General features: G+C 44.9%; 1 protein-coding gene across 3 annotated transcripts in view; it reads left to right on the forward strand.

Annotated features, from left to right (window-relative positions):
- The first annotated feature begins 8,360 nt into the window (after positions 1-8,360).
- Positions 8,361-24,330, forward strand: part of pik3cb (phosphatidylinositol-4,5-bisphosphate 3-kinase, catalytic subunit beta) — a 28,366-nt gene continuing 12,396 nt past the window's right edge. For 2 of the 3 annotated variants that reach the window (XR_011696216.1, XM_071536921.1), the window contains exons 1-11: positions 8,361-8,553; positions 11,121-11,349; positions 14,414-14,643; positions 17,235-17,414; positions 18,553-18,720; positions 20,737-20,826; positions 21,012-21,266; positions 21,509-21,605; positions 21,855-21,985; positions 22,469-22,519; positions 23,977-24,165. Coding sequence is in view for 2 of the 3 variants with exons in the window: in XM_071536921.1 (XP_071393022.1) it covers positions 8,395-8,553; positions 11,121-11,349; positions 14,414-14,643; positions 17,235-17,414; positions 18,553-18,720; positions 20,737-20,826; positions 21,012-21,266; positions 21,509-21,605; positions 21,855-21,985; positions 22,469-22,519; positions 23,977-24,165 (1,779 nt within the window). In the remaining variant the exon portion in view is untranslated. The remainder of the gene's footprint in view (positions 8,554-11,120; positions 11,350-14,413; positions 14,644-17,234; positions 17,415-18,552; positions 18,721-20,736; positions 20,827-21,011; positions 21,267-21,508; positions 21,606-21,854; positions 21,986-22,468; positions 22,520-23,976; positions 24,166-24,330) is intronic. The other variant, XM_071536922.1, reaches the window with a different exon arrangement.

Below are 24,330 nucleotides of genomic sequence, written 5' to 3' on the forward strand. Positions count from 1 at the left end.
TCCCTCAGTCTCACTATTGTGTTTAACAACACTCTTTCTCTCTTTCTTTCTCTCGGCCTACACCCAACTGTTCTCCAGAGGACCCGGGTTCAAGTCAAGTGTAGCCATGCTATGCATTGAAGGATGGACTCCAAATAGCGCATGATTCTCTCTGTCTCTTTTTCTCCCTCTGTGTGTCTCTCCCTGTCTGACTCGAGGTCTCTTTCTCTCTGTTTGTCTGCATTACTAGTGACTATTGATCTGTGACATGACTCGGCTGTTATTACACACACACAACACACACATAGAGGACCCAGTTCAATGTGGAGGCTGTGTTCTGGGCAGGATTTGTTTTTCTTTTCTTTTTTTTTTTTAATGCTATTAATCTTATTTTACTCTTTTTTTTTTTTTAATGCTATTAATCTTATTTTACTCTTTTTTTTTTTTTTTATTAGTAACATAAGCTCAATTGTCAAAACAAAAAAGACACAAATGCAACATAGAAGTACAGATCCCAATATTTGAGGAACGTCTGAGCGATGCAGTAAAAGCTTCATTGGGAATTAAATCCTTAATAACTGGAGTCCGCTGGGTAACTGAGGGTCCTTTGTTGGTTATCCATAGTAATAAAATGCATTTGCGGATACAGTGCAGAAGTATATGCCCAGTGAAAATCAGGAGGGAGCTCTTCTCTAATTCCAAATAGACATGCCTTCGGGCAAGTTTTAAAGAGCGACCAAAAATATTATCATCCTCCTGTAGGATCTTTAACCAGAAGTCTTGAATTATAGCACAGTTCCATGAGGGTTCCTTATGTATTTTGACACTTATTACGCAGGTTGGACAGATTGGGATTCATCTTGTGTCTAGATACAGCAGTTATGTGTAAACGATGTAAGATCTTGTATTGCATTTCCCATGCAGAATTGAAGAACGCTAGAAACTGAGAGGGTTGTTCGCATGTCTCCCTCCAGTCTGCCATTCCAATCGGGACGCCAATGTCTGGGCAGGAATGTTAAGTATCTTGTTGTTCAGCTTTAAGAGAGTTTGCATAGTGATGTTTCCATCATTACACCAATGGTAGGTATTTATCCAATGAGAATGGCTCTCTCAAATGTTAAGCGTTTCCCTCCGCTGTTATTTATTTTAATTACGAGCTGAAACGAAGATGAGAATAGGCCATAACATTCTTGCCAGGTCAACTGTAGACTCACACAGAAGCATGCTATATATCACTTAAAGATCCAGTGCAGTGATTTCAACTCGGTCAGGAAAAGTTTGATGTTGATTTCTAACACAATGAGCATCATGTTTTTCAGTTTTTGATGGTTAGATGGTAGAAGCTTGAAGGGACTGAGAGCTGAACCTTCCGCTGCAGACCAATATTTCTATTGGAAGTAGATTGGAATTCTAAATGTGTCTGATTCTGCTGACAACCAGAGGGAGAGTTTTCAAAGGGCGATAGTCAAATTTCCACAATGCTGACAGTTATAATAATTTCGGTAACTTTACAGGTCCTTTGTTAAATTATACCATGAAATTGAGAAACACATTGCTCATCTCTGTTCACACACACCTGTATACATGCAAGACTTGTACATCTCCATCTTGAATCTCACTATCACAATTCATTCACACAAATTGCACACGCAAAGACAAGTTGCACGCATGCACAGCCGCCCTGTACAAATCAGATTTCAAAGCTGCTGTATACAGGCGGAGACACAGCAACGGCACGTCTCTGTTGCATTAGCGAATATCGTCAGAGAGATTATGCGGTGCACTAAAAGCAGGCTGCAGCGTGCATGAGAAGGATCTGTTGACATTCCCCTTGCTCCCTCCATCCCCCTCTCTCTCTCGCTCCGTCCCTCCACCCGCAGCCGTTACTCCAGTGACCTGGCCTTCCTGGCACAGAGGGGGGGCATTAGATGGTAGGGAGCGCAAATTAGACCCTTCAGATGTAATTCAAACTGGATTTAGTCACAAGGTAGACTTGCACTGTCACAGTCTATTTGGCAAAGTGATTCAGCATGATGTCACAGCAAGAGGTACTTTGATGTGCGAGCGGATGGGTGTCACAAAAGATTTTCAAGATACGGCTATTAAAATAGTATGATGTAGCTTTTATGATATGTGATATGTGCTTTTTTTGGCTGAAGTGTAACAATGCCTCTATGGATTGGATTGGATTTGCGTCACAGTGGATTAATGGTGATGCCACAAAATGGCACCTTGGTCCTAAGTGAAACCTTAGCGTCACCCTCATAATGCAGAGGGGAGTTTAGGCCGCCTCAGCAAAGAAGTGCCTCAGTGAAAGCTGCATGATGTCACTATCCATTGCCGTATGAAGTCAAAATTCCTGACAGTGATGTCACAGCGATACTGAGTGCAGCTGAGCGCCCCTCCCCCTCTGCCATCTCCTGAATGACTTTAAGAGGATTGAGATGGCTGGCTGTAACTCAGTCATCTTTCTTCCTGGACTAGTGATTACTGGGAGAAGACGGGGGGGGGCAGGAGAAGGAGAATTGGGGAGCGTGGAAGAAAAAATGAAAGGCAGTTGGAAGTAGGAGAGAATGAAGATGGAGGAAGGGATGAGAGACAGAGGGTTTATAGCCTTAATGGCTGCCAGCCCCCACCCACACACCACTCCATCCTATTTCCGCTGCTCACACTCACCCCTACCCTTCTGCTAATATGAGCAACATAAGACGGAACGGAGCTCCTTGCTATGCCAAGAGACACTCTGGCAATGTGTGTTATGGCGTCAGTGTATATGTACATAATAAAGTACTGTATATACCCTTCATTTTTCATATATGCTAGCCAGCAGTTCTATTCGTCTATTCCAGTCGGTGTGGTTCTGTTCATTCATCTATAAAACCGTAAGCGCCATCACAAATAAGCATTCAGGAATAAAAATAACAGCTTCAGCCTCTGATTCAGCATTCGGCAGCTTTTTATGAATGACTGCGGCGGGGACTTCTGCTCTGGTTGTTATTTGTCACTCACTTCCTCTCTGGTGTCATCGCTTCCTGTCTGAGGAGTGGGTGTGTGTCACCGTGTCACTGAGTGATGGTATGATGGAGTAGCTGTCAGGAAGTGGTTCACTCATCCACACACAGATTGTATACACAATATACATACACACACGCCTTATGGGCACACCGTACACATTTCATACATTCCAGCGTTTCCTCTCGAGTATATTTAGATGTTTTTTGTAGCAGTCAGGGTGGGGAGAATTCTTTTTGGGAGATCTGGTTCCAAACGGACACTGCCTCATTTCCAGTGCCAGAGCTGCTTCAACTTCCAGCACATTTTGAACATTATCCCTGTATTGCTTTTCTGAAGGGAACAGGACTAGATGATGATTTTGCAAGATGAGATGAAAATATAGAGAATATATGAGAGTATATGAGAATACACCTCGGTTTTCTCATGCAAAGGAAATCACTGCACTCTGTTTGTGTCTCATATACACAGTCACTTTATACACGCACACACACACACACACATTCATACATACACAAACATACGCCTTTGTGTTCAGGCCCCGCATGGACTGAACTTGTCACAATGTGTCAGAGTTAATAAGACCGTTACTGCTGAATGTGTGTTTACCCTCTCTAACCACCACCTCCATCCACTTCTTACTACACCAACGGTCTGACCCGCCACTCAAACACACACACACACACACGCACACACCAGCTGACCGCTTATATACACACCACCCAGACAAACGCATACTGTTGAGCTTAACAGCAGGGCCAACACTCTCCGATATTCTGCCAGAGCTTAACACAACAAACATATTGTGCACAAAGCTTCAAACATCATGAGTAAAAGCAGCCAGCGGTGTAAACCTAGTGGCTGTTCATGCATTTCTACCAGTCGGTTTACTCTACATGAGTTTTGCCTACAGTATTTTCTGTGCTTTCAGTGATCATTGACTATGATAAAGAGGAAAAATGCCTTTAATGAATTGTATCTCTTCCTGTTGAGTGCTGGAATGAGTGTGTCAGTGTTTGAGTTCAGCCTTGTTTCTCGTCACTGTTAGGCTTATACAGACTGCGTGTGTTTGTAGTTTTTCTTAGTTATGGCATCTTATGGTGCTGTATCAGGGTTAGAGGACCATTGGAAATGCATGTAAAAAAAACTTCATGTATGGTGCTGTGAGGCGCTCTGGATGAAAGTGTCCGCTAAACAGCACGTCTTTGTTTTTATACAGAAAGATGTGACACTCTCCGCTTGCCGAGAGGCGGAAACACTGACTCAGGTTGTCCCAGTGTTGCCTCTGTGCGTGTGTGTGTGTGTGTGTGTGTGTGTGTGTGTGTATACTCATTTACAGTAGTACACTATTTCTAGCAGAGCATCAAGGGAGGTGAGAGGGTTTTAGATCCTCTTTGTGAACTGGCTGTTTTATTTTTAGTATGGGGTGGAAGGGAACGTGTCACAGGTCACAGGGCCCTTAGTCAGTGACCTCATTACTCCCCCCACACACACACACACACACACACACACACACACACACACACACACACAGCATACACACACACACATACACACACACACACACACACCCTTTATGTTCGTCCCTCTTTCTCAATCAGTCACATACACATGCGTGCGTAGACACACACTTCATTGTGGAGACCCTCACAGGCCTCTTACTGTCAAGACAGAGGGAGCTTTAGAAAGAGAGTGCTGAGTAACACTAGTGTTTAGATAACCATAATGCATCTGGGCATGAAAGCCTTTCCAACATGTCACTGTCGTCTGCTCAAAGGCACCATTTCCATGGCGAGCAACGACTCCCTCCATCTTTTTCTTTTTTTTCCCTTAATTCCACTGGCCGTAACAGTATTCTTTCAACGACCGGGTTATTCGAGGTCTCTATTTGTGGATTCATTGTGGTGGTATGTTGGGGGGGGGGGTTTGGAGCTGAAAACTTGTTTAAGTGATAATGTTATTCCCTGTTCCCCTCTACACTTGACACTTTATGGGCATTTCATCATAAAATCACACCAGCGTGTCTGTCACGTCCGCTTCCCTCTCATCTCCCAATTCTCCACTGTTTACCCACGCAGCCCTTCCCAGTGCATCTGCACATATTTGATCAGAAGACACATAAAGATTCATAACATGAACAGACGAGTTCTCTTCATCCCGGCAGCCTTTTTAAGGCCGCATCAGGGAACGAGCGAGAGCACATCGGGACAGAAGAGGTGAAAATGAAAACGAGGACACGGCTGTTTTTCTTAGAGCCCAGTTCTCATTTCAGGTCTGGTTGTCTACATAAATCAAGTTTAGGCATTAAATCTCATATTTGTTTGTATGTAGGTACGAATTTTGCTTGTCCACTGTCTCTCCACAAGATAGAATGGATGCATGTCAGCCTTGTTGTGTCTGCAAGGTAAACAGATAGGGCACATATCATAAGTGAAGACGAATTCCTGCACTTTCAAACACAACCTCTCATCAATGTGTGCCTGGGGAGCCATGGAGTGGAGGCTACATAGTGATACATAGTGTATTTCTACTGATGTGGTTGTTCGACTGACTCCCCTCAGGCTCATCACTTGTTTTCTGTTGTCACATCAAACTTCTCGCTCTCTCTCTCTCTCTTTCCTCCCAACCCCCTCGTTCCCCCAATGTTCCTCCCTGTGAAACCTGACCTAGCAGCAGACCTCTGGCTGCCTGCCACCATGTCCTCCATAACCCTGCTCACCTGTGTGTGTGTGTGTGTGTGTGTGTGTGTGTGTGTGTGAGAGAGTGAGTGTGCTGGCGTCTCGGCAGGACAAGACACTATTCAAGCAGTCTAGTGCCAAAATGTCAGTCCCAGTCCTCAGTCCCATAATTAATAATGCAAGTGTGTGTGTGTGTGTGTGTGTGTGTGTGTGCGTGCATGCACACGTACACGTACATGCGTGTGCGTCTTGTTCATCCATCCTTGATCGCCCTGTGTTGTCGGTGCGTCAGACAGACATGCTGGGTGTCGTGTTTCCTTTCAAGTGTGTAACTGTGCACCTTTGTGACGTTACAGGCTCGCCATTGTCTGTCCACTAAGTGTGCGTTTGAATTGCTTCAGAGTTGTTGTGTTTATTCTGTTGTGCGTGCCTGGATGTGTGTGTGTGTGTGAGTGAGTGAAACAATGTCTTGTGTATGTACGGGTTATTGCATACATAGTCAGCACTATGTAGTGTCTGTGTGGTCGTGTTTGTGCTGTTTAACTCATTTTGCCTGCATCAACCCCGCCTCACATACAGTAACTGCACAGTCTCTTTAAGAGACAGTCGGCCGTCCGCAGTTTGTACGGTACTCAAAAGACCATTTCCATTTGCATAGCTGATAATGTTAAGTGGCCGAGATAGTGGCTCCAAATGGGCCACAGATACTGCACCAGCTCCAGGCACATGGCATAACACTGGCCCATCTGCGGCAAGCACAAGCACTTAACATGGAGGGGGAAAGACCATTAGAGGCAATCGGGGATGTCATTTTTAATGGGCAGATGGAGCCAAAATGGAGATGGACCTGTGGCCTATAGTGGAAGAGTTAATGTACGGGGCCGCTTGAGGACAAGGTAATGAGAGAAAGGCAGGTGGAAGTGGTGGGATGGTGCAGCTGTGGTCGAGGCCCGAGCCCAAATGGAAACCAGGCTGTGGGCTGTTTTACCCAAGCTGCCCGGCCACTTACCGGAGCTCAGAGGAACTCCCTGCAGTTAACACATCAGTGTGCGTGTGTGTATGTGTCCGCACAAGCGCTTTGTGTGTGCATTTGTTTTTGTACCTGGTTAGCTTCTAATGAAAGTGTGTGTTTGTTTTGTGTGTGTGTGTGTGCATTGTCACACAGCTTGTGTTTTTGAGATTTGGGCCAGCTGCTGGCAGCCACACCATCGTCATCCCTCCACGTTCCTCAGTGGCCGACACAAGCTGCCAGGTCCAGTCAAATCCTTTTGACACGTAGAGGGGAACTGTGGCAGTCTAAATCCCACCTCTGCCTTATTTGATAATTACCTTGGCAACGGCCACTGTGTGTGTGTGGGGGTGTGCGCTTGTGTGCGGGAATGTGCAGACAAGTACATGTGTGCATGCGTATTTGCATGTGTGCTTGTTTGTTTATTAGTGTTCATAGCACTGTTTAGTGTGGGTGTTTCTGTACAGTACATGCCTGTGTTTGTTCTTGTATATGGCCTGTGTGTTTGTAGCATATTTGTGTGTTGCTCATTTCATATGTATGTATTTATTTATGAGTTCAAGTGTTTTCTGTGTGTTTGTGTGTGTGTGTGTGTGTGTGTGTGTGTGTGTGTGTGCTCTGTCAGAGGGACCAGGTTGTCAGACAAGGGGAGGGCAGGCTGACCTTTTGTTCTGCTGTTTGCTTAGTGGGCATTCCTCTGAGCACTGGCCCTCACCCAAGTTAAGGCCACAGCACCAGCCTCCCACTGGACACAGCACAGCACTGCCCCTGCAGGCACGCAGCGGTACTGCAGCATCTGCACCTCCCTCAACTTGATGTTAATCAAAACGAGCCTGCGCGCTAAAACACTATACAGTGGACACACCTCGGAAAATGTAGATACTAATACGGCTTGAAACGTTTGAATAATTTAAGGCGTGCTTGATTTATGTTGTTTATGTTATGAACGGCCTCAAAAGCTGAAGCATCACTTTTAAGATGAGATCAAGTGTTCCTTGTGTTTTTTCAAGTGTTCAGAAATATTCAGCTGCCTTTTGCCCAGGTCTACAGTGCCTTTTTGTGTCCCTACTTGTGCTGTCAGATGCACACCATGTGTTTTTCAAGAATTAGGAAAAAACAGCTGCATTTTCAGATTGATGGCCAAATATTTTTGAAACTGTGCAATGGGCTTTGAATTGTTCCCAGAGGCATGACACTTCCTCAGCACTTAATGGACTGTAGAAACCTCCAATGCAGGTAAAAGAAAATACACCGAAACTGGAGCTACAAGGTTTTCAGGCAACAGCAGTGCAGTATTTATCTAAGCGTTATTAGTCGAAATAACATCGAACATAACATGAAGCACATGAGGTTGGTTGAGGTCATTGTCTATAAAGAGGATGGATGACTCATAGCTTCGTCCATTTGCTGTTGGTTCTTAAATTGTTATTTTGTCAGCACTCTCTGACCTCAACTATCATTTTCTCCTCTGTCATTAAGTTTGCTAAGGCTAATTCGCAGGTAGCCTAGCCTTTGCACTCTATAGCCCAATGACGCCTACTCCGTTCAATTAACAGAGAGGCCTACTGAGAACCAAACGCATCTGAATAAATGAAATTAGGATATATTTCTAATCATTTTCTCCATTGTCAAGGTTGCACATTGCCTAACCTTCCTCTGTCCTCTTTCTCTCTCTCCAGGTCCTTATGGTTGAGGTGGTGTGTGGCGCCCCTTGCCATGCCTCCCGCCATGACGGACCTCCTGGACATGTGGGCGGCCCACTCACCCCTGGCCAGCCACGCCCCGGACCAGATCACTGTGGACTTCCTGCTGCCCACCGGTATCTACATCCAGATGGATGTGCCACGCGAGGCCACCATCCAACACATCAAACTGGTGAGTCGGACTTGGGCGGGAGACGTGTGGGGGCGGTACTGGATTGAAATCAGATTTTCATGCCTAAATTAGAGTTGAAGCCACATTGCACTGCTGGTTGACACAACAAAAGCAATCTCTCTTGGACTATTGGTTTCTTGAAAGTGCCATGTGGGAAGTTTAGCCAGGTCATGTGTATCTATGGTTGGGTGGTGGAGTTATTCTGTATGGTTATTGTAATACCACACACAATTTGTTTTACATAGTTTTGTTGTTTTCACTTCCATAACACACTTCAGAAGAGCTTAGATTGATTCCTCTGTTTGTTTTTTGTACTGCAGCAACAATCTTGATGTTACATACCTCTGGGCTATTGTCCTAATAAGGAAAAAAACAAGCTATAGGTTCCACACATACACTTACATGTACGCAGACACACGCACACACACGCAGCTGGTGAGTTAGACATTGTCTAATGCTTGTTTTGACTAAGGTGGCTGTTGCTGCTGGGTGTTTTTGTTTGTGAGTGGCTGGTGCTCTCACCATGCAAATAGCTCATGACATCATGCGCAACTGCAGCTAATCTTGGTTAAATGGAGGTCAGAGGTCATTGGACATTGATGTGTCTTTTTGAAAATAATAAGAGAATTATTTCTTGTAAAACACAAAGCTTCAAGGAATGCATGTTGCGAGCCTAACTCTTCCAATGTCCAACGTCTGTAGGTAAATTCTTTCTTTTTGTTTTTTTTAGGCCCCTCTGATGTGATTTAGGTGCCGGTCTATTTCAGGGACTATGACCTTCTCTCAGCTGATGTTTAGCATTCTTTCATATTTTCTGGCAGTCTTGGAAAACATGTGCCACACATGGACACACACACACACACACACACACATACAGAGGGAACATGTTTTCCCCAGACACGCAGTTTTGAATAGTGCCTGAAGCGGTTGTTCTGAATAGTAAACAATAAGTCAGTCTGTGTGTGTGTATGTAATGTCTGCCTGACGCTTTCTCCAAATCACCGCTGGCTCTAGCAGCCCTTTAACGTGACCAAAGATATAGACTGATTTACAGAAGTCACTCTGTCTGGCTTATATTGGCTCATAACAATAAAGAATGTGTTTGTTAGTTTCTGTTTTTCATGCTACTGTATGATAAGTTAGTTTTCTGCCAATGTTCAGGCTGCTTATGTTCACGTTTAGCTCCCTGGAGTACGTGCCTACTTGGGCACGCGTACATGCAGGAACGTGTGTGTGGGCTTGCACATGTGAGATAGCTTTAAATTCATTCCCCTGGGGTCAGCAAGGAGGGAAGCAGTGGGAAGCTCTTGAAAATTATGAGCCATCCAAGCATGACGAGACAGAGTGAAGGCGGGGAGAGCGAGTCGTCCTCTGCCACCATTCTAGACACTGAAAGAGAAGACGGTGGCAAAGAAGCCAGGAGGGGTCTTAGAGTTCAGTCGCGTAAGATTGATATCCCTCTTCCAAGGGGTGAAGGATTCCTCGAACCTAATCCAGGCCCTATCAGCCGGCTCACAGCCCTCTTTCCAGACTCTTATCATTTATCATGCAGTCTGGAAGAGCGGGGTTATGAATGAGCGTGTTTCATTCATACTAACAAAAAAATGGCACGGCATTTCACCGAAAGCAGAGAACGTTTTACTTCCAGGGAATCAGTGGTCATAACTTCTGCATAACATCTGCATTTCCACTCATGACTTGTTGTGGCTCTTGGCTAGATAGCAATCTACGCACTAAATACACAATAAATACTAATAACATTTACCACAGCAGTACTTTTCTTGAAGAGGTTTGTCAGGTAATTCGGTTCTTAGGACATTGTACAATCAAATAATGAAATCTTCAATGCATTTTTAGAGCGGTTTATGATTATTTGATTATTTCAGCCTCTGGGAATGTGGGGGAGATATGATCAGCTTAGCATAAAATCATGAGTGTTTCTTAAGAAGAAAGTATTTGTTTGGAGGGCAAATGTGTCCTGTTCCAGCATGTAATGACCTAGCTCTATAACCTCAAGATGAACACACGCACACACACTCTCTCACAAACACACACACACACACGCTTTGACACCCAACCCTGTGACTATGTTATGGGGACACAGACACATGAATCATGCCAGGATTGGCTAGTGGAAACATGATTCACATCCTGATTGGCTCATCCAGAAACTGCGTCATCATGTTTGTTCCCGGTCATGGAACATACTGCTTTGTCAGTATATTACATCATATGACACACATGTTATTGTTGTTGCTCTTCATGCATCTTTCACATTTCTAAGAAAACTTGCATTCTTGCCACTTTGTGGTTAGGTATGTTTTTACTTCAGATGAAGGATTAAAAAAGTCCTCCATGTGTTGCGAAGACTCCACAACCCTGAAAGGGTTTATGAAACCCTTTCTAAGACCATTGGATAACCTCATATACAAATGGCCGTCAAGCTAAAAACAAGGCTCTTTTTTCAGTTGAAAAGTTGACTTTATGTAATAGGTCCTAAAAGAGGTGGTAAGCAATCACTCCAAATTCACACAATGCACCAACTAAATCTGTCCCCTCCCTCGCAGCTCCTATGGAAGCAGGCTCAGTCGTACCCGCTGTTCCCTGCCCTGGGCGAGATGGAGGGCCACATGTTCGAGTGCGTCAACCAGGCGGCCGTGCACGAGGAGCTGGAGGACGAGACGAGGCGGCTGTGCGACATCCGCCCCTTCCTGCCCGTTCTCAAGCTGGTGACACGCAACTGCGGCCGGGCGGAGCGCCTGCTGGACTCCAAGATCGGCGTGCTCATCGGCAAGGGTGAGGCAGCGTTGCTTTTAAAAGAACGTTTGTTCACGCTTGGTATATTTGCAATGATGGCGATGTAAATGCTCACCTTTCCCTCAACTTCAGGTGGCAGTCATGCAAACTCTCACACACTTTACTCCCTCTGACTGAATCATTTGCTCGTCCCCGTTCGACCCTGCCGATAAAGAAAAGCACTTAGAGTTGATAAGTGTGACAGTAAATCATCCCGCACGCACACACACCCACACTTAAGCACCACCTCCAGTATGCCAATGTAGCTCTCCGATTCAGCGCGTTCAACCTAGCTGTCAGATCTGAGGCCCATCTGCAGCTGGCTCCTATCTTCACCCCGGCTATCTGATAGAGAAGCATGAGGATTGACTGGACAGGCTCCTGATGTCTGTTCCATCACCTGTCACTTAGTATTATCTCTGTTGAAGATTAGGCCCTAGAGGGGAGCAAAGGGGAGACAAACCAGAGCACCGTTGTAAGGAAAGACCCCCATCGGCAAAAAAGCCCAGTCTTTTGACATGATAAACTGAGACACTCAGACTGTGTGCCGAGTTCTTCGCAGGGATCCCATCGCTGTAACATATTGAGATGAAACTGATTAAACATGATTATGATCCACCGATCCACTGATGAAATCTTTTCATCATGAAAAGTTCAACAAGAGCCAGCAATAATCAGGGCAAAACAACATTAATTTTAGTTAACGCATGCATGATTAATACATAAATGGAATAAATCCAGCACAGGCAGCGCAATGCATCTGCAGTGGAATGATGCAGCGGTAACAGATTATCTTATCTGAAATGAATTAACGTCAGTCGGAGAGTCACACATTCATTGTATAAAGTGTGATCCTGGCCTTAGATGTAGTTGAATGAAGAGGCATACACACTTGCACATGCATACACACAACTACAAGCACGCTCACATGAAAACTTAATTAATTAATGTTGTATGTGGTTATATGTAGTTAGAAATACACAATTACAGACAAAACCACCCATTTCCTCTGGCTCTCTAAAACACACACGCACACACACAGTTCCAAGCCTCTTCTCACTCAGATAGCCGGGGTCTATGGAAGTCCTCCAGGCTGCTGGCCACAGGAAGAAAGGGAAAGAGAGAGGGAAGGGGCTCTGACACTAATCGAAGGAGACCCAGACGATATTGATATTCTCCCTCCTGGCTCCACTTTGGTCTGACGTGATCTTTTAAAGGCTTTTGTCAGGGAAAAGCGGTGTTTGAAAAGGAACCCCGCAGGCACCGGCCACACACACACACACACACACACACACACACACATACAGACACACCGCACGCAGTGCACAGTAATAGACAATTACACACTCACACACTGCCAACAATCTTTTTTTCCCCCTCTCCACAAATGCAGTCACACAAACCGGTTTGCACACATACAAAATCCAACTAATGTGGTCCAGAGCCCTCCTTTGAGCGCTGAGGGTCATATGAATGTTAAATGGCTTTAAATGTCAACATGTTGTTTTCATTACCAGGAGAGTATTGTGCAGCACCCTTCCTAAAAAAAATAAAGGAAAAAAACTCAACAGGGAACAGGAAGATACGATCAGCCTAACAGCACTTTATACCCCTGGCATTTGATGTTAGTGTGAATATTAGAGGCTCTGGTCTAATCCCATAAGAGATTGCCATTTGTAATCCTTTGTAAACATTCATTACCAGTAGGTGCTACTGTCTGGCATCAAGTGTCCCACAGGTGGTTGTGAATTTTGCATGAAGGTTAAGGCCTGTACTTTAAAGGGCCATTCCATAGGAAAAACAAAATTTCCCAGCTCTCTGTGTGGTTATGAGGCATTTGGTCTGTAAATTGGTTTGAATATAGATGGAAAATCAGGGTTTTGTGATATTTTAAATAAACACGGTATGACCAAAACCTCAACTTGCTCCTCCTGGTTTCAAAATCGGCTTAGAATTGGGTGAAATGCTTTGTGTTTTACATCAACAATTATGGCAAATATCATTGGTTGCATTTTTTCTCCCACTTTTCCTGGTCCTGGCAAACGCACCATCCTCCTCCTCACTGTGGGAGTGTAACCGTCTGTTGTGACTGCAAGCTAGATAGGTACTTTTGAGAAGCTAATTTTGTACACGAAAACCACTAATCAAACATGGCAGATAATTGTCGCTGTGTAATACCAGGGTGTCAACCTGCCCAAAGCCCAGGAAGGAAATTTACAGTGAGCCTGGCTATTTCATTGGCAAATATCAGACTGCTCCATTTAGATTCAGATTCCTATGCAGTGGACTGCATTCTTTAATTTGATTATTAATTATTCATGAGACAATGAACAAACACTCACTTTTTATCAAAATCAAAGCATAAGATCAAGCTTCACATCTAGAGGAGACACCACCTGGGTCATATTGTACATGTCAGTAAAATCAATCTGCAATTGGAGGTTTCAATCATTCACAAGACACACTTTTATACACATTGTCTATAACCCATAAAAGGTCTGTGGTACTTCACTGATTAGATTGTATGGACTGCTGCCATACAGTGATGCCGATAGCACATACTAGTTTATGATAATGCACATTGTTTTATCAGCAATGCCGCTACAAATGTATTGTATGTAATATGTTAAAAGCTATACGCTGCGGTTTGGTTGCTAATGTTAACTGCCAGGCCAAATAGCCTAATATTACTGTATTCTCCAAGGCAGATGATCAACTAGGAAGCCAGAGAGATGAAATTACATTCAAATAAACTGATAATTAATTAGGTCTGTAGGTCATCGTCACAGTGTGTCATGGGAGTGTACAGGATCCATACTTGTTCCTTAAGACATAATGATTATTTTTGTCAAACTGAGCTCTCATAACATGAAGACTTTAACGCTTTCTGAAAGTTCTTCTATAACCATTTTCATAACATTCAATGCACCTTAAGTTATTTGTTACAAAGTTAGTTGTTACAAAGAGTTGCCATGATATATTCTGTGTCAACTTTAATGAAACCATGATATATCCTTCTTCCTTGCAACCCTTTACCAATGGCCTTTTCCCAAATCCCCACCAGGTCTCCATGAGCTAGATGCTCTACAGGACCAGGAGGTCAAGGACTTCCGCAGTAAGATGTTCCGCATCAGCGAGGAGAGGATGCAGTGCGTCCAGATGATGACGTGGACCGAGTGGCTGCAGGCCTGCTTCTCCCCGCAGCTGGAGCCTGGGGCCGGGGCGGCCATCACTGACGGACTCAACGACCGGCCCGCCGACCTCAAGGTCATCATCCACTTCGACCAGTCTCAGGTGAGAGGCAGCAGCCCATTGGTTAATGACAATTCTTCTGTGTCCGTTCGGCAACTGATTGTTTAATTGGTTTGTAGGCCAAAAAATCCCATCATCATGATTTTATTTTCAAATATACAGTATTATGGCTGAAGAGAAAAATGGTCTCTATGACGCAAACTTTTAGCAATACATAGTTTTGTGATGCACTGACTAGAGTTGGTCCAAAACTGCCTGTAAAACCAGACAGATTTTAAACGATGCAATGACCTTTCACTCAAACGCAATCAACTTTTAACACTGCCTTCATTAAACGGCTTTAATTATTGTTATATTATATTATAATAATAATTATTATATGTATATTAATTGAAGAAATTTTGAATTCCTATAATAGGGCTCTTTTAAACAGCCCGCATTTATGCAATGATGCTGGGATAGTTTACATTGTGCTGGAAGGGACACTTGCTCTCCCTGGAAGATAGTTAGCACTTAATTACAAAGGATTGATGGCTAATTACAAGGGATTGATGGCTAATTTATGTACTTAAGTGAAGGACTCTATTATGTCTTGTCTTCATTACTTTCCCAATTGAGCTAGAACAGACCTTTTCTACAGCATTTGTAAACTTGATTAGGTTTACCACAGTGTTTAACATTAGTTTAAAAATGATGTACGCCAAATGAAGACATGTAATGACAGCATGGCTCACACAGAACCTCGGTGTCCTGCTGTGCTTGAGTAGCCATATATCCATGTGATTACACCAGTGTGGACAGTGTAGCCTTGCCTCTTTTTCTGCCCACACTTGGCAGCTCCCTAATAGGCGACGGTCACGTGACTGAGCCCAACTAGCGAGCCATGTGACACCACTAAGTGGGTCAAAACCATCAGTGAAATTATGCCATCCTCCCCGACACACACATATTAGCATGACAGCTCAAGGGACCGAAACACTCTGATTAAAATGAATCTCTCTCTCTCTCTCTCTCTCTCTCTCTCTCTCTCTCTCTCTCTCTCTCTCTCTCTCTCTCTCTCTCTCTCTCTCTCTCTCTCTCTCCCTCTGCCTCTGTCTGTCCATCTGTCTATGTCTCTCTCCATCTTTCTCTCTCCTTGTTATAAAAATAATGTGATTTAATATTGAAACAGATGGTTGTGTCCCACCAGACCTTTGTATATCAGCTTTGATCAACATCACACACACACACACACACACACACACACACACACACACACACACACACACACACACACACACACAGACACACACAAACAGGCCATCTGTGCCCCTGTGCTCAGGTGGACATTGGCAGGAAGTCCTATTTGGGAGGTCAGACACAATAAGCCACATTAAGGGCAGGAAGTGTGGTGGGGTGTTTAAGTGATGTAGTATGAACACGACCTGGGTTTGGTGGTTAACCCTCTTTGTTGTTGTCTCATTTCTTTCTGTGACAGACACCAGTGTCTTAAGACAGCCTTGGTCTTGTTCATCTAGTCCCACATTGCATTAGCATCCAAACCTCACTGGGGACAGAGTATCAACCAACCACTTAAAGGGGACCAATCTAATTTTAACTTTAACATAATGTTCCCATGGACCATGTCCTATACGCACTGTATGTCCTAAACCATGTCCTAAACCACATCCTAAACCTGAGAGTGTTGAGAGTTGTACTGTCAGCATAGCTATGTGGTGCAGATTTTCTAGTTTCGCCATAGGATGGCCATTCATCATTGTTCATTATTGATGGAGGAGGTTCTTTTTTTTTGTTGAATTACTTCCAGTGGGCTTCTGGAAAATATAATTTCCTCTCAGGTATCAGGTCAGTATTATGCTATAAATAGGACGCGTGGTGGGCCTCAGTGTGGCACTCGAACACATTAGATTTAGTCACTATGGTGCTGTGTGTAGGACTTGAACATATGCATTCATTGGCAGTTTAGGTATTTTAATGCACAGTCTGTTGGAGCGTGAACTCAAATTAGCCAGAAAAGGACACATGAATGTCCAAGTAAGAGCTCAGTGACTGTGTGTGTGTGTGTGTTGCTCGCACACATGCCTATTTAGAGAGGTTTCTCTAGCTGAATGAAATGTAAGCTGCCTGTTGGTATGGGATTGTATCTTAAACCTTGCTATATATATCTGACCTTTAGCACACCCTCTCAATTCACCATATCCATCCATTTCTCGCTATCTCTTTATCTCCATTTACCTCGTCCAGACATGTATACATAGCACCAACTATTGCTCGTTTCCTTTTCTCCGCACACAAGAGACTTATTGAGTTCAACAAACAAGTGTTGCAGAACATGTTTCAGGCTTTCTTACGTGACCCAGCAGAAAGGCCACCAGCAGGTCATCGAGAACACTTGTCTCTGCGTTCTCCTGTTTCTTTTGCTCCGCATCTCTTTCATTCTCATCTTTTCGGCAAGGTGCGAGTTCCCTCAAAACAGGACACAGGAACACTGATCTCCGCGGCAGATATTGTTGCCATCCTGGTAACCTGTTATTTCACCTGGGTTACAATTTGAGCATTTGACACTAATAAACACTTTAATAAATCTCTCTTTGTCTTTCTCTCTCTCTCTCTCTTCCTTTCTGGTCCTGTAGGACTCGGCCAGTCTGAAGGTGCCGCCATCCTGCACCCCCACTGAGCTGATGGAGCTGGCCCTAAGGAAGTGGCTGACCACCCACGGGCCGGAGGAGGAGGCACGGCGGGGCCAGTACGTACTGAGGGTCAGCCAGCGTCTGGAGTTCCTCTGCAGAGACCACCCACTCATCCAGTACAAGGTTGGTGGCAGCGCAATGGACTAGGTCAAATTCACAGTGATACAGGGCCAGGTGTAGAATATAGGTGATTGTATTTTTTATGTTTTATGTTTTTGATCTGTTGACCTTTCTCGAGAGACATGTAAGATGCACTGGGGATAAGGGTCTATCAGGGACTGATAGTGGGAACTTTGACACCTCCTGGGTCAATATCATGGCCAAAATGGAATACAGCAGAGATGGTTCTTCATAAATGGCCGCGAGCTCAGATTTTTGTCCTTGTATCCCCAAAAACTGTGCTTGGGACATGGATCTAAAAAGTCCAAGAAAGTCATAAAATGTGAAATCAGTGTGGCAATAACAGTCCAAGCCATCAAACCCTGTCATTTGTTCCCAACATGAGAGTGGCTTTGGCACAATGTCAGGTCTGACAGGGGAAAGTTGAAATGTAAACTAGAGTTAATGGGCTTGAACCACTTGGCTGATGGCTCAACAACGTGTCAGGTAAAGGGGATTGTGTGTTTATGTGTACTCAGCTTTCAACTCTTCCAGAAAAGATTCAGGCAACAGAGATCCAGACTATGTGCACACCAGGCAGAAAAAAAATGTTGTGCCACACGCTGGCTTTTACTTTATTATTAACTTAAATGGGGCATTGCAACATGAGGCTCAAGCTGTGATAGAAAAGTGAGGGGAAGCATTCTCCCTGTTGCTCTCCAGACAGCAAAGCCATTAAAGCAAGCTTGTCATCTCTACATTGGACAGGGCTTATCACGGCTCCTGTCTGTGTGCAGCCTACCTATTATTTTGATCAAGTAAGCTGTGCAGTCATATATGCATAAGTTTTGCTTGTTCTGGCTTGTGTCCTTTCTCTGCCCTAAAGGTACTTTAACTGGGGAGTTTTTCAGAGTGTTTTCAGAGGGAGTGTTGGCACAGAGCTTTCATTTCCAGTGTAACGCATTTGCGTGGTTTCCTGTTAATGCTTGTGCCTCGCGTCTCAAAGCCCTGTTTTAAGTGTATAATTAACTAAATGCAAGTTCAACTTTTGCATATGGCCCAGCTTGAATGTGCGAGGCATCTAGCTTTTTTTCCTGTGCTTGCAGATCCTTCAGTGTTGCACATAGCCTAACCCTCCATTCCTGTCCCGTCTCGTGTGCAGTACATCCGGGCGTGTATGCAGACCAAGGAGTCACCCCACCTCACCCTGGTCCACACCAGCACCATCAAGACCATGTTTGACAAGGAGATCTCCGCCATCGGAGCCGTGGTTACTCGCAAGTCATCCAACCCACCTTTACCCCTGCCTCCCAAGAGAAGGGGTCCCACGGTGAGTCCCAAAATGTGTGTGGGTGAATACATGTAGATTTTTGTGTTACGGTGTCCTCAAGTCTTCTCTCGTTTTTTCCACCTATCATTGAATCAGGGGTCAAATTGTTACTTTTGTTGCAGTTACAGTTTTTAATTAGTTTGGACCATACTTTATGAACAAAGCCACATGAAGATGAAGATGCTGGTCAGCTGTTTATTGGACAAATATTTGACACTTGAGGTGTCAAATATACACTGCTATTATTCATTTTGTCTGCAATTTGGTAAGTGATTTATTTGGCGTTACGATATTTGGCTAACACACTAAAAGCTAAAAGTGCTGGTGTTGAGGCACGTATGAAAACAGGTTTTCTCAAGCAGACCAGCGAACAGTGTGGTGTTCCCCCATGTTTACTTGTGTTCTTGTTGTCAGTGTTCTCGTCTCGCCAATAGCGAAAGCTCCATGGTTTGGTTGATTCAACTGCACCAAGGCAGGTGTGGAAGTTTACCGAGCAAACATGTGCTCGGCAGTTGCCACGCCACCTGCCTTTTACGAGGCAGGGCTCTCAGTGAATTTGAACAGGTCTGCCCCACCCTTACCAAACCTTGCCATCAGCAGACGTGGCTAGCTGCCACTGTGCACCGCCCCTGGCAGGTGTACAGTGGCTTCACTCTTTGATGTGTGCATCCGTATTTTAAAGGTCAGGTAGAATTTAATTGGCCCTCGTTAGCGAGTCTCCCAGGGGCTTGATTGCCTGGTGCCATGGTGACTTGTCGCACGCGGATGTGCGGTTTTGAAAGCTTGTAAATAATACAGGTGTCATCCAAATATCAAACATATTACATATTACGTTTACTCACGAAAATGTTGGAACAGTTATTTAAAATTCTGTTCTGTCTCCAGCTGATCAAAATATAATTATCATGGGTTTACAGTAAAAACAACCGATTTTACCCAACTTCCCCATTTTGTCATTGACTGCATATTTGCAACTGGACAATATGAGTTAAGGTGTTAGAAGGGAGTACTATTTGGAACCTACTTACTTGATTTTTTCAGGAGAGAGACACTAGAGAGTTACTTACTTGCTTAATAATCCAGAGAAAGAGAACTGCTAAATAGACACAAAGACTATTGTGCAACGTAACTCAGTTATTCTAAGTATGAAGGAAAGGAAGAGGAAGAGCTGTCTATTTGAATATGCATGATACATGGTAGACGCAGACATAAAATGATAGATAAAATGAATAAGCTCCTGACATGGAGGTTGAAGACAGAAATGTAGAAAGCAGCAGTGACATGGAGGGAGATGGGGATGGACAGAAACAGAGAGAGATTGTGGCCAGACAGCGATGGCTTGCGGTGGAAGGATGGTTGGCTGTGACAGGAAGTGAGATTTATTTTCAGCAGAGAAGCCCTCCTGTTATTGGGCGCTCTGCAGAAAGGCTGACTTGCAATTGGTCAAAACAAAGCAAGAGAAGGACAGAGTGTTCTTGTGATGGTACAGTACATGGAACCACATGATATTAGCACAGACGGGCACACGCACAAATATAGCCTGTTTCATCCAGCAAGAGGCAAATTACACACTCACTCACACATGCATTCAAACACATGCACAAGAACATCAAAATTAGCCATGCACTCAGTCATTGACATTCACAACACCATGCACGCACACACACACACACACACACAGAGGCAGCAAGCAGCAGGAAGTGTGCTAGTTAGTCATGTTCGTAGGCTCTAGGCGTCATGTGATGGTGTTTGTCCTGCTGACTGCTGACCCTCGCAAATCCACTTGGCTTGACATCAGAATGACCTGCCTGACCCTCACACATTCTGTGTGTGTTTAGTGTTTGTGCGTGTTTATTCACGAGTGTGTGTGTGCCATGAATGAGTGGGTGTGAGGAGCCAGGGTGTTGGAGTATGTTGTGTTATTCTTACAGTAAATTATGCTACCACCCGCTCGCTCATTACAACTCTCCCTCTCTCCTTCTCCTCTCACTTTCCCTCTCTGCCTCCCGCCTGCAGCAAGTACAGACGTGTGTGTGGGACGTGTCCAGCCAGTTTAAGATAGTCCTAGTAAAAGGCAGCAAGGTGAATGCAGAGGAGACTGCTAAGGTAAGCTCCTGTCAGTGTTCTTCACATCCATAAAGCAAGGCAAACTGTATTCTTCCTCACTGCACGCACACAATCTCCAGTCACAGCAGTTGTCCCATGACTACTGGCTGTTAAATGTTGAAGCAGGCCAGCTTGTAGATCATCAGACACTAGACCCCCCCCTTGTTGTCCCTCCACCCCCCCAGGTCCAGGTGAGGGCGGGCCTCTTCCACGGCACGGAGCTGCTGTGCAAGCCGGCGGTGAGCAGCGAGAGCAGCGGGCGCTCGGACCACGCGTGGAACGACGGCACGCTGGAGTTCGACATCGCCGTGTGCGACCTGCCGCGCATGACCCGCCTCTGCTTCGCCGTCTACGCCATCATGGACAAGGTCAAGAAGCAGAAGTCCACCAAGAACGCCCACCTCAACAAGTACCAGACCATCCGCAAGGCCGGAAAAGTGGTAAGGGGAAGGGCTTGTTCAGACACTTGATACCGTCCACATGACCCACAGTTTGTGTTGATCAACATAAGGGCCTGAAAATGCGTGGGCACATTGTAACCACGCTAGGCCTTCGATTTGATTCACACTCACTGCACACCCATGTGCACCTGTGCAGACACACACTCACACTATCCTCAAGGTCATTCTCTTGCATTAACTTCTAATCCACCCGTTTTTCTCTCTCTCTCTGTCTATCCCAGCACTACCCTATAGCCTGGGTGAACACCATGGTGTTTGACTACAAAGGCCAGCTGAAGACCGGAGATATCATCCTGCACAGCTGGTCTTCCTTTCCTGGTACACACACACACACACACGCTTACTTTATATCTGTGAATAGAGACGGAACCAATCTTAGAAGTCCCACTTTTTTTCATGCTTGCTGCTGCACTGTTTTTCCGCCATCAAGAGGAATTGTTTAGAAAATCCTGCCTATCCTGGGGACTTCTACATTGGTTACTGCTGCAAATGCATTCCTCAACTGCCTGTTTCTTAAAGTGTGTGTGTGTGTGTGTGTGTGTGTGTGTTTGTGTGCGTCTTGCCCAGATGAACTTGAAGAGATGCTGAACCCCATTGGGACCATCCAGACCAACCCATACACTGAGAACGCTACAGCCCTGCACATCCACTTCCCCGAGTACTCGCCGCACCCCATCATCTTCCCCCCCTTCGACAAGGTCAGAGTGCACTTGAATACACACACACACACACACACACACACACACACACATACAGAGTAATCTACCATTGTACTCTCTTTCTGCCTCACTCAGAGAAAATACCTTGGTTCCAGCTGCTGGGCATCCCAATAAAAATATTTTCATATGTATACACACCTCCTCACTGCAGTCACGCTCACAAAAGCCTCCTACACCGAGACACTCCTTTAGTAATGATGCCATTGTTCTGCCACACTGTGTCTAAGCCGTGACGAATGGATGGGAGCTCCGGGCTTTTTTTTTTTTAAAGATTGACTGCAGATGAAGTTGTCATTACTTGGCTTAGTGCTCTTCATAATGGTAACTTGTGATTATGATGAAGTGGTGAGTGTCAGCATGAGAGGAGCAGGACGTGCTCTGCCTGCTTAATGTACTCTAACTGGCAGTGATGTACGAGTGCGTGTGTGTTCGCTCACGTTGTGCTCACTCACTCCGTTGCAGATACTGGAAAAAGCCGCGGAGATCGCCAGAGCAAGTGACTGCGCAACCATGGTGAGTTGATACAGAGGATAACTGTGTGGATATGCGGAAACATTCATATGCATGCAGAACATATACCAAAAAACACTCGCTTGTGAGAAAAGGTGTATGCGTACATGCTTGGAAATGCAGATTGGCGGTATGTACAATGTCAGATGCGATATCTCAGACATCATTATTTGAACTTTGATGAAACTACATTTGATTACATTTGCTGGTCCATGGGGGGCGCTGGTCAAAACAAGGTGACTTATTTGTTGCTGATTAGCCCAGAGGGGGACTTGTTGGGGCGACATGTTTACTGTTGCCTTGTACATTTTCACTCTCTCTCACTCACACACACACACACACACACACACACACACACACACACACACACACACACACACACACAAGTATGACCTCTCAAACATGCACATTCCTCAATCTCATTTTTGTCTCTGTCTCACTCACACAGCACCCCGCAGCCTTTTTTTTTTGTTTTTTGTTTTTTTGTTCTTTTTTTTTTCAGCAGAGCCCAAGTGCGTCAGACAGGGTTTGCTAGTTTCCTAGGAAACCCATTGTTATCACTTCGGCAGGGTGTAGCAGCAAAATCTGTCAATCCCCTTCAAAACCAGAGACTGTAATCAGATTACTTGTATGTTTTCCTGTCTCGCCACCCCTCTACCCAAAAGCCACTGGTGGGCGGGTTACAGCCAGTTATGTAACTCCATGTTATGGAGAGGGCATGCCTGAACACGACCCTTTAATGTGGGGTGTGTGTGTGTGTGTGTGTGAAACTATAGATTATCACCAACTACAAGCAGCAGCGTTCATTGTGTTATTGTATGTGTCAACTTGTGCATCAGTTCCTAGATCTACATGGAATCTATATGGAATGCCATTTCCGCTAAATCAAATTAAATGGAAAAAATCAAATCAAATCAAAGGTTGACTTGCCATCTGTTCTCTCTCAGCATATCAGGGACCAATTTTCACTTATATTGTTGGCTCTTAAAAGCACTTTGTCCCTTTTGACTCAAAAAGCACACACTAAACTCATACAATTCAGTGCTCATCCTTCATTTGTAGATGAATTGTGAGGAAGTACTCTCAATACTTTGTTACACACTGCTGCCATCTTGTGGTCTCCAGCTGTTACTGCTGCTCCTCTTGTTCATCCACCTTCTGATGATCCTCCTCTGTCTTCCTCCTCTGTCTCCCTCTCATCTTTATGCTTTCATCTCCCCCGTCATCCTCTCACCTCGTGTCTGCTCCTCTTCATCCTCTCCTCTTCTATCCCCTCATCTTCTTCATGCTCTCACCTCCTCTTCTATCTTCTCCTCATCTTCTGCATCCTCCCAACTCCTCTCCTCTTCTATCCCCTCCATCTTTTTCATCCTCTCTCCATCCTCTTTCTCCTCACTATCAACGACCCAACCCAACCAACCCCCTCTCCTCCTCCTCCTCCTCCCCTCTTTCCCCCTCAGGGTCGCGGGGGTAAGAAGTTCCACATAGAGCTGAAGGAGATCATGGAGCGCGACCCGCTCTCTCAGCTGTGTGAGAACGAGAAGGATCTGATCTGGACACTACGCTACGACTGCCGCGAGAACTTCCCCCAGTCGTTGCCCAAGCTGCTGCTCTCCGTCAAGTGGAGCAAACACGAGGACATGGCTCAGGTTAGCCGGAGGGGGCGTATGGATGGAGACATAGGGGCCATCGGATGCTTATAACTCCCTAATGATGCTACTGGTTTATGCCTGTTAAGCGTTCAAGGCAGTTCTTCCCATTTGTACGATCTGATGACAGCAGAGTTGAAAATGGTGAAGTCAAAGCAGTTAACG

Source organism: Centroberyx affinis, unplaced genomic scaffold (assembly GCF_046629955.1).
Source record: "Centroberyx affinis isolate AG114_WGS23_722 - 3 ecotype Tasmania unplaced genomic scaffold, CSIRO-AGI_Caff_v1 ptg002960l_1, whole genome shotgun sequence".
Lineage (NCBI taxonomy): Eukaryota > Metazoa > Chordata > Actinopteri > Beryciformes > Berycidae > Centroberyx > Centroberyx affinis.